The following is an 11,373-nucleotide window of genomic DNA, read 5'->3' as shown; positions in this document are numbered from 1 at the left end:
ATATAATCATTAACCTGATAGTAAAAAAAAAAACACAAAGTGCTGTAAATCCCGACCACCAAAAATAGGAATGCGTGCAGATCGGCGATTAAAAACAAAAAAAATGAGCCATTAATGTTCTCCCCAAATCCTATACAAGCTTTATCCTTTATGATATTAAGAAGCAAACAAGCTTATATCGTGAACATTTATGAATCTGTGCAACAGGTTTCACTTAAAAGGGATGTTTCATACAGAGCTGTCACTTTAAATTAAGTAAATTTACACAGAACCTCCCCCATTATGCCAAAATAAGACCACATCAGACCTCTCCTGGGATTCTAAATTGGAATTACATATGAAGATTTATAACTCAAGCTATTTGAGTGCAACCTCTTATGTTTAAATCTTATTCTAATGCTGAAAAACAACAACTGACATTGCAAATACACAAATCTAACAATATTTTATTTATTGGTAGAAATCATATGAGTATATGGTACAGTATAAAAGTATTCAGAAAAATGTTAATACCACTAACAACTAAACACAGTAACTAACAGGTACAGACAGCAGACTTTCAAATGAGACGTGTGTGCGTGTGATCAGGAGGGAACCCAGATGTTGCCGTGTGTGTCGGGAGCCTGGCTGTAAGGAATGTTCCAGATCCAAGGCTGATCTGAGAGCAAAGAAGGAAAAGAGTGAAGTAAAATTCAAAGTGTTGATACTTTGATTTACCAGATAAAAAGGAACATTATGCAGGACATAGAGTCAGGACTGGTGGGTGCTAGATCCACACTGATAGGGTTTTCAGAAACTATTAATGTGGATGAAAACACGCAAAAACCTCTAGGACTAAAAAAAAAAAAATAATAAGTCAACGTTGAAGTATTGAAAACTACAGTTCCTGGAGTCTAGTTCCAAAGCAAGAAAACACCCAATACCTTTAGTAGTGTAGGATGTAGGGGGGAGATCGAACGGCACTGGGAAACCCGAGAAGGACGCAGAGACCGGAAATGGATTTTTGTCAACAGAGAATGTCTTCATGCCCTGTAGGGAGACATCCATCATGTAACTACACATCGGGTCTTTTATAATAATGATAAAAGGTAATAGAAATTTTTTTCTTCACAATTAAATTGTATGTTGCTCTTACAAAGGCGGACGGCAGATAGAGGACTCCCAGCTCATATGAACGCACCATCATCTGAGTGTTGTTCTTCTCTAGCGCACCCCATGCTGCCTTGGAGAGATTCGCACTGAAACCCACCAAAGAGACAAAGTGAAACTTTTTATTACAGCTCAGGCGACCAGGAAATGATCAGACTAATGGCAAATACAATGATACAACACAAGATGCAACCATTACACAAGAATATGCTATCACTGATTATAGAAAACAGAACAACTAATTTTATCAACCACATCGTTTTATTACTATTTATATAAACACAGGAAAAGATAACTATAAACGCATACAACTCTTAATTCTGCAACCCACAAGAAAAGCGTATTTCTAGTCTAGCATGAAAATGTAATTCTGCCTGTTTTAGCAGTAAATGCTATATGAGAAATAAAAGAACAGATGAAAAGACACACACTAACACAAACCTTGTGACAAGGAACCAGGCAAGCTGAGAGTAATCTTGAGATGCCCTCATGTATGTCTTGATATGTGGCATGGCGTGACTCCTCCCCGTTGCTTCTGCCTTCCAGCGGCTAAAAACAACCACACACAAGAATCCGCGGATCACTTAAAAGATGTGTGCAAACTGTACCAAACTTTTTTGGGTGCAGGAACTGGTTTTATTTTGTTGTATATATCCATATTGTTGGACATAAACTGGTTTGTGGCACAAAAAAGGTTGGGGACTGCTGTTCCAAAACATACAGAGAACGCAAAAAGCAAAAGTCAAGGCCTAGTTACGGCCCACCTCATGCATGGAATAACTCGGACACCTGGATGTCAAATATAACCCAGAAGATAACAGAGCAAACCATATGTGGCCATCAGTTCAATGTTTTTCCTGTTTTTGGGAATGTTACGTTATGGCTAATCTAAATACATTTTCTCATATCTCAATAATTGCCTCAATAGGCAAATCCCAGTGTTTCTGCTAGACCTGAAAAACCATTATAACTCTGGTCATTTAGCTGTGTTAGCTGATCACTGCTCTTAAAGTACAGCTGCTCAGCAGCAGCTCTGAAACTTCCAGACTTCAGGCTTTCCACCTCATTAAAATCTCAACTAAAAAACTTTTCCACTACCAAATTTCAGACTAGCCCCAACTTCGAGATTATGATTTATGTGCAGTATTGACCACCTCTTCAGATCAAATATTGGGTTTAAATGTTTCTCATTTGTTTAAAGCGTTTAGTAATGTTACATTATTAAAACTGTTTTTAAGCACCTCAGTCAGTTCATCTGTTTTAATTTCTCCCCGATGTTCTTCAACACTTTAGTTGCCATCTGTTGTGTTTGTGCTACAGTAATAAATTGTGGTCCCATATGCACACTGAAATTAGATACAAGCTAATAATCTTAGATAATTCAATAGTCCAACTCAACTGTTTATTTAAACTGGTATGTGCAGTGAGTTATTTGGAATCAGCCACACTATTTGCTTTCCTTCTGGTGCTCCTGAACTTCTCTGATTCTTCTGAGCTGTGTTTGTTTTTTTGTTTTTATTTACTGATTTGTTCTGATTTGTGATCAACCTGAAAGATTCTGTGTTAAAAACAGATGTGACAATAAACAAAAAAAAAAAAGGGGCTGGAGACTGCAATCATACTTGCACACTAGAAGTGACTGATTACTGCTGCGCCCTAACAGCAGGACTGAATTTTGCTTTGGTAGAACTTACTGAAAGTAAGAATGGAGCCAAAGTTGTTTCTGAGCTGTCTGGATACTGTAGGGAAGAGAGCCTCCAGCTGGAGGACAAAAATGTTTAGATTACAAGTAAATTCACAATAATAAAAACAGAAATATTTAAAAGCGCAAATTGAAAATACTAAAATTAAAAGTATTCTGAAGAAGTTTAGTTTTTATATGAGTTATACTGTATTTGAAATGTGAGTAAAAAGAATATTTACCTGGATATCCCTCTAAACTTGTCCTCACATTTTCTACTGATGGATAAAGCTGCAAAAGAAGGTCCCATTAAAAACTTGTTTTAGAAATATAGAGCTTTGTAACTTTTAATAAACTGTGGTCAAACATAGCAATTGCCTAGTAATTATTAATGCTAAAGAACACAAAAGTCATAAAATGAGCTAAGTGGCTCAATAATGCAAGCTGGAGAAATATCTTCTCAAAGTTTTCTAACAAAAGGAACGACCGGAAGTAAGAGTGGAACAACAAAACCCTGACTATATACGAAGTGGGCAACTGCTTGATTGATTATTTAGTGCTAAAGTTTTCAAATATATAAGAAAAAAAAAAGTCTGAAAACCTGAGTGAAAAAGTTTCCTGTCTTAATAAACTCAGTGACTACAGCAGACAGTTCTTTTAAATCTGATCATGCAGCAAACAGCATTATCTTTGCTGTAGTTGGACAGACCAAGTGCATAGGAGGGTCTGGGCGAAGAGAGGATTTTCCTAGTGTGGTCAGGGTGCGCTGAAATTCCCCCGCCAACCACTTAGATTTATCCAATCCCATAGAGCCGATGCTGGAAAACTGGCCAATCACTGGCCACCTTTCCTCGCCAGGAATAGGATTTGTATGCTCGTACAACAGCTTAAAAACAAACAAACAAAAAAACAGAACAAGGGAAAATCCAGTCATATGTTTTGCATATTATAGCCATTTTCCTTCTAATCACTTGCATTTTGCAGAAAATTATCTATTCTATAAACATTATAATCCAACTTTTTAAGAGCAACACCTCAGTGGTGATATAGTTACACAGTAAAGTTGAAGGGAAATCGTTACCTTCCTCAGCCTCAGGTGGCCCCAGCGCTCCATATCTGAACCTACATATCTTCCTGGGGTTGAGCCAACTAAATATACCCTGATAACAGAAGACAAAGGTAGAACAAACTGTAATCTGGGCATTATTGCACTGATTATATTGTTCTGTCTCTTTGCATCTCAAAAAATAAGATAATAGGATATAAGATAAGATTGGATACATTGTCAGAGCTGGGAAGCTTCTTCGTTACAGAAACCAAAACTTAAACTACTTATAATAAAAGTTAGACTTATACTCTAAGCCACTTCATTTCATTTATTTCACAAACTGCTGCTCTACTGGGATTTTCCCTCACAGCCATATCTTTCAGCTTTATAGAGAATGATCCAAAAATGAAAAAAAAAAATCCAGTGACTGGCAGTTTGAAAAAAAAAAAAAAAGAAAAAAAAAAGCCTTGTTGGTGCTAGAGGTCAGAGCAGAAAGACCCCAGACTGCTTTGAGTTGGTAAAAAGGCATCAGTAACTCAAATAGCCACTTGTTACAACCACGAAATACAGAAGAGCATCTTGTGTATACCTGGTCTCTGACAGGTCATGCTCTTTGATTCTCTGGATCCACTCTTCAAGTTCTGGAGCGCGGTACGATGCCAGATACTCCAGCAGGTCCCTCTTAAAGAAGGTGGGCGACTCACCAGCGCTTGCACTGCTTTCCTTTGGTAACCGAGGGAACAGAGGGCTCATCCACATCCTAAGTTGGGAAAAACTGATTTAAGGACATTTTCACAACCAAGCGACACATTTAATCACAATATGATTATTATTTATAAGTCTCTATACTTTTAAAGTGGCTCATAAGAAGTAGGGCTAGTAGTCCAACTTGCAGACTCCAAACCCTTCTTGAACTAGAAGGGCTCTTTTTCTCTGGTGATAAACCACATTGCTACCAAGCGGCATCAAATTTGGCTTGGTAGTCTTCCCATGTCCTTGATAACAGACAAATAAACCACAACAACAACAACAATAAATAAAGAATAGACGTACCCTTGTGTTTTCTGGTACCAGTCAGCTCTGATGAGATTAGAGGTCAAAATGATGACTCTGAAGCCTTCCTCATACCACAGCAACATCATTTTCCTGATGACACACAGCAATACAATACAACAAAGAGCAAGCTAAAAGGCCTATAATATCTGCAATGTGGATCATATAAACGTAAACATATTTTCAATGGACTGTTTGCAGTCTTGTGAAAAGTCACGCCCTGATTAAGTAGCTTGTAAAACCACTTCCAGTAGCAATGACTTAAAGCATTTTTTTTCTGTATGACTTTATCGGTCTTTCACATCATCATATCTCACACCATCTTTACTATAGTGTTTATCGAAGAGCTTTTAATGCCACATAGAATAGAATTTAATACAATTTCTGACAAGAAAACAGCCAAAATGACAACAATGATGCAAAGCCTGATATGGTTACATAACAGTCGTGCTAGTTTGTAGTCAATAAATTTAGATTGACTTTTTATGCTCATTTACATCTGTATTTTTATGCTTTTTTTTTTTTTTTTTATTCTTCTAGGGTAGCTTTGCATGACCAGGGTAGCTTTGCATGACTCACATTCACTTTGTGTATGAAACAAACAGTTTTAGCTCTTTCCTCTTTAAAACAACTTTCTTCTTATTGATTTTTCCTCACAAACAAAAGCACAGCAGGTGTGTTGGGCTTCTGTGCTTACAACCTGGATCTGTACAATGTCATAGACATTGGAAAAAAACAGTCTAAAATGGAGTTGATATGTGAACCAAAGCCTAAGGCTTTAGATTGCTCTCAGCACCCCTTTTAGACATCAACAATGCTTACGTATGGTGAGTTCCAAAAGCAATGTCCAGCTTGGCCTGCAAAAATTAAAAAATGATTACAAATAAAAACATTAGCTCAACCTAAACGGCAATCCAAAGTGGAAATAATATCAACCATTTCCCTTTGATAAACAGCTGTTTCCTGTGTGGGCCAGCCTGTACCTGGCAGAAGCGCACATGTGGAAAGGGCTGAGCCTGCTGGATGAGTCGAGCTTTGGCCTCCCTCTTATCACCATGTACGATCAGAACTGGGCGATCCCTGAAAACATAAACACAGAGTTTAGCTTTCCCTGCACCATTACCTTCCTCCACCCCAGTGTACTTTTCACCGCTCAATGGTCTGACTCATTTCTCTCATTTTACTGTAATTTTTAATTTAATAACGTTTTTTTTATATGAATATCATCAGACCTGAGATCTGGGAGTTATAGTACAGTGACAGGAAAGAAGAAGCAGAACTTACCTAAACTCTGATGGGTACTGCTTCACCATCCAGGCAATATCAAAGCAATAGTTAAACTATAAAGAAAGAGAGTGGAGTTTATAGCCATACTTTTACTTCTTTGCAATGTCCCAAGTTTTTCACCTGACACATGAAAAGTAAAGTCATCAAATTCATCCTTAGGGATCTGTCGCATGTTTCATTGTAACCCATCCAACAGCTGCTGTTTACCACATATTTCCGCATATTACCGCATACACAGTATGGAGACCAGGGCTGTGGTTGGCTAATCGGGTTTGTTTAGGAAGGATCCTAACTGAGTTATACATCTGAAGGCATTAAGAGCCAGTTGCATTTTCTAAGAGCTTAAGAAATGTGTGTCAACACCACCTTTATCAGCTCCTTAGGCAAAGAACACACTGGACCATCGCTTATGAAAGGATTGAGGATAGAGGATAATAAGGTCATTTCACAATTTACCATCAGTCACCAGCGTGACTGATAAGTTATGTTGGTGACCTAGATAGAAATTAATAGTGTGTTTTCAGTTTTGTTCATAAACTGCTGATATATTTTAAGCCTTTAACGGCAGCCTGTTAAACCCACAGGTGAGCTATGAACATTAAGCTGCTGTAATAAAATCTGCTTCTCAAGAAGTTATGATCTTGCGTCAAGAGCGTAGATTTTTATATATAATAATAAGATATTTTCTATTATATTTAAAGTGCATTAGTTCTGCCCTCAGCTAAGGCAGTGCAGTATTTTGACTTCAGACTTCAGTCACAGGAAGCTTTAATAAAAACAGGAGCTACACTGGAACCATTCCACTGGGATGTGAAAACATGAGTGGACAGGATGAGCAAATAATCTCAACGTGGCAAACATTTCATTTCACTTTATAGCCTGTTTCTTCCACAACACCTACTGTCATATTATTAAGCAGGTTTTTGTAAGCACAGTTGGATTCTCTGATCACCACAGTTGTTTTTCCCCCCAACTCCTTATGAATTCTCCTCCACACATCTTCCCTGGACTTCATTTTCCACTGAGGTCAAGGAAAAGTGATTTGGAAAATACACAGGGGTAAAATTTTTCAGAAGCCCAGTGATCGCTGTTTCGGTCTGAACACAGTGGATGAGAGAAATGATTTCCAACCTTTCACTAGAAAGAATAACATATGTACAGAAAGGTAAACATTTTTTTTTAATGTTTTGGGGCTTTTTTGGAGTTTTGTAGGAGATGTGACTTTAACAGGAAGTCAAGCAGACATGCATTTTTTTGATTTGCCGCCCTTTTTTCTGAGTGGACTTTTTCTTTTGAGAAAGTGGATTGCCATGTGTGAACTATCAGGGATAGATGGTTGTTGCTTTTTGATTGTTTGTTTTATCACTGTTGTTTAAAATGAAAACATCTGTGGAAAGAAAAAGAAGGCATAATTATTTTTACTCACCTGAACCGATTCTTTCAAGGTGCCAAATAATGGGGAAAGAATGTCTAAATAAAAGGAAAAAAAAGTTTGGATTATAAGTTAAAGCCAAACCATTAAGCCCGAGGAGTTTGCAGCAGAGACATGTCCAAGGGGAAATCACAAAAACAGCGGAAGTGAAACTAAAACCAAGATTTCAAGAGCTGAGCCGCAAATGGCAAATATAACTGCCAGTTTCCCTTTTTTGTTGTTTTTCTTTGCTCGTCGCATTGTTCGCTGTGCCTTTGACAAAGAATTTGTCACTTAGCAGATGGCTGCTCTCTTGGGTCTGCCAGATGTTGCTTCCTTTGATGTTTTATCTCCCTGATGTCTGCAAATGACTGCTGAAATGGGATAACTAAACTTCTCGCTACATTACTCTAAGGTCTTCACCACAAAGGATAAAGGGCTTTAAAATGGTCATTTTTGTGAACTGGTACAATGGTTGTACCATTGTACCAGTTCACAAAAATGGAGACAATGGTTTTTAACTTTTCCTATTTCCATTTGATATGTATATGAAAAAAATGCCATCTCACCATGGTAAAGAAAGGTTCAAAAAGTTATCGCATCCACTCCTAAACTTTTTCAAATAAATCCATAACTGTGAGTAAACCTGCTAACAAACAGAGAGGAAAAACAAACCAATCACATAAGCTCTTTGGTGAAGGTAATAAAATGAAATAAAAAAAAACTTTCCCTGCTAGTTTGAAAGCTCTAACCGGTAACCTGTCTCTTCACCAGTGTCTGAAGCTTTGTTCTCTCTAAACTCACCCCGGATATGCAGAGCGCCATTGTTGTACTTCTTTTCCAGTCCTGTGACTTTGTTGAGGTAAAACCTGTAGGTGTCATTTAGTGGAGGAAGACGGGATTCAAAGAAGTCATCGGGCTCATCGATGTAGTAAAGTCGGCCGTGAGGACTTGGAGGACGCTCGCTCTCCACCTTTGGCTTCTTTGTTTTGGAGTTTGGAGGCGCCTTCTTTGGCAAGTCACTCAAACTCTTTCCCTTCACCTCTCCATCATCTTCATCACTATCAGAGAGAGCCCAGCCCGTGCTATCTGACGCCACTTTCTTGCGTTTTCCAGCCAGTGAAGGGCTGGTTTCATACTTCACTGGGTTTAACTGGTTCTTAGCGGCTGACTGCCTGGCTTCTGAGCCAACAGCGAGAGAGGACACCGGTGGTTTGGCTGGCTCTGGTTTCACCTCCACGGGTGGTGATGGAGTAGCAGATCGGTAGGAACTGTGACTGGACTCAGTGGGTTGACGGGAACCAGATGTTGCAGTCCCTGAAGGAGGAAGAGCCTCATCGTCATCATCATCACTGCTGGAGATGGTCCACTTGCCGTGCTGACTGTCCTGAGACATGCCTGAATCATAAAAACAGAGAAGCCAAGTCTATGTCACACACAGAGACACAAATAGCTGAAACATCCACTTTGAGCTTCCATTATAAACATATAATCTATGAAATTGGCAGTAAATATACAATTTCAAGTGAAGCTTAAAGAATTTTAGAAATCTAGTGGGAATCATTACTGACAATGAGAATGGTTTGCAACTGAGCAAAAGTCTTTATTTTGCCTTATCTACACTACTGGGCAAAATTCTTGAGCCAGCCCTCATTTCTTTATATTTTGCTTCCAGTGGAGCCAAACTCCCTTGTAATTCTTTTACAAATTGAGCAATACTTCTCCAGACTCTCTAAAGGTGTTTTAAAGTTTTTCTTTTTCACTCTTCTTCATCCAGTCTTTGTACCTGACCATGTTTAGAGGAATGGTTAAGCCACTGATCCATGAGTCACTTAATCACATAAGAGCACATAATTTAAGGAATTACAAACAACTTAGCAGTAGAACAAATATTAAACTGTATCTTTCAGCACTTTGTTACTGACACCTATTCACAAAAAACACAGAATTTACTCCCATTTCTTTAGTTTAATCTATAAAAAATGCCAAAGATAGCAGCTTGACAGGGATGAAATAGTATTATTTCATGAACAAGAACTATTCCAAAGAACTATTACCCAAAAACCTGGGAAATCTCAGCATAGTGTGCAGTGTTCTTAAAGAAAAATGAGGAAACTGGACAAGGGGAGGATAAAAGAAGAAGTAGCAGGTCTATAATTCTATTTGCAGTAGACGAACATTATCTAAAAATAAATCCCTTAAAAGAAACAGAAAAAGGCCAGACACAGGCCCCAAGAAATGTATCTGGACCCTCGGGTGATCCATCTATTCACTGTGTTCACTCAAGCCTCATCATAAATGGTCTCAGCCTAGGGGTGGCTGTCAGGAAGCCATTCTTGAGGAAGGGAAATGGGAATAAAATAAAAATACACAGGAACTGTAGTGAAAATCAGTGGCAACAGGTCTGTGTAGAGAAGTCAGTGAGTATCTACAGCCATCTGTAAAACACAGTGGAGGCTCTGCAGTGGTTTGAGGCAGCATTTCAGTAGTGTCGGGTATCTTGTCAACACGGATGGAATTATGAATGGAGAAAAATACCATCAGATTTCGATCCAGCATGCAATACCATCTGGAAATCATCTGATTGACATCAGCTTCTTTTTGTTCTGCGTGACAATGATCCTAAACACTGTCAGTATACTAGAGTAAAGGTATACCTGGATATGAAAACACACAATAAAGGACATTAATTGGCCTTCCTAGAGCCTGGACCTCAACATTATTGAAGCAGTGTGGGATCAATTTGAGAGAAAATAGGACAAAATGCAGCCAACATCAAAAGAAGAGCTTTGAGTGTTTGTTTCTGAAGACTGCTTAAAGAAAAGACAAGAACGCTTCCCGAAAGAGTTCAGGGTGTGCTGAAGAATTAAGATAGAAGAATAAAAAATATTGACTTTCACGCTCATTAGATTTTACAAACTCCACCGTTGCCTTATACGCTGCATTTACATCCAGCTGTTTCAATTAATCGCTCTACCTATTTCCCATTTCACTAGCAACATATATAAATAATATTAATAATAATGAAGATAAAAAAACAAGGGGTGGGTCCAAAATTGATATACAGTACTGTAAATAAAGACAAATTAAAAAACAAAACAAAAATAAATAACAGTACAGAGAGCGCATTTCCTGTGATCACACTGTTGTATTAAAAACAGGTAAAAGCAGGCCTCATGCAGTCGTGCAAAACACCACGATCAGACTACATATTTGGCTGGCATAAGAATGAATAAGTGCATAAATTCACACAGCAGAGAAAGCAAGACGGCATTTATGAATCAACAGTGCAGAGGTGTGCAGACTGTGGCTGAAAGCGGCACTGCTGTACTGAACGAATGCACTCTTTGTTTTACCGGATCAGATCAATGCGCAGTGGCGCGGGTTGTTTCTGCTGGAAGAACAGACTCTTATCAATCCACCGCTACCAAACTTTACACAAAACATTCATAAAGAGAAACCACGGTGCAGGAGAATCACAAGCAGTGCGAGTCCGTGTGGGAACTTGCGCTCTGTCATTTAGTTCCGCTATAACGACACCGGATCCAGATGCAAAAGAGTTACAGGTAATGCATGTTGTAGGCACCAAAGATTGTATGAGGTTCATTAATCTTTCTTAGTTAACAATAAAAACCTGTCTGAATACGTTTCTCACCTGTGACTGTGTATAGATGGTTCTGTTTTGTTTGAAGTGGCAAAATTACTGTTACTGCTATCCAGAAATCCAAAAGTCACTTATGCCTA

At 38.4% G+C, this 11,373-nt stretch overlaps 1 protein-coding gene across 1 annotated transcript; it reads right to left on the bottom strand.

Annotated features, from left to right (window-relative positions):
• Window positions 1-426: 426 nt before the first annotated feature.
• Window positions 427-11,133, bottom strand: tdp1 (tyrosyl-DNA phosphodiesterase 1). Its single transcript, XM_004539771.3, has 16 exons — window positions 10,986-11,133; window positions 8,434-9,027; window positions 7,645-7,688; window positions 6,216-6,271; window positions 5,915-6,011; window positions 5,754-5,788; window positions 4,932-5,024; window positions 4,468-4,638; window positions 3,912-3,990; window positions 3,540-3,716; window positions 3,073-3,121; window positions 2,844-2,910; window positions 1,591-1,698; window positions 1,136-1,238; window positions 924-1,029; window positions 427-658 (listed from the first exon to the last, which is right to left on the bottom strand). Exons 2-16 carry the CDS (start codon window positions 9,023-9,025, stop codon window positions 585-587), a joined length of 1,851 nt encoding a protein of 616 aa, XP_004539828.2. The 5' UTR covers window positions 9,026-9,027; window positions 10,986-11,133; the 3' UTR covers window positions 427-584.
• Between the last annotated feature and the right edge of the window lie 240 nt (window positions 11,134-11,373).

This window comes from Maylandia zebra, linkage group LG1 (genome assembly GCF_041146795.1).
Source record: "Maylandia zebra isolate NMK-2024a linkage group LG1, Mzebra_GT3a, whole genome shotgun sequence".
Taxonomy (NCBI): Eukaryota; Metazoa; Chordata; class Actinopteri; order Cichliformes; family Cichlidae; genus Maylandia; species Maylandia zebra.
The sequence above is the reverse complement of the archived record's forward strand: the minus strand, read 5'-3'. Positions and strand labels throughout refer to the sequence as shown.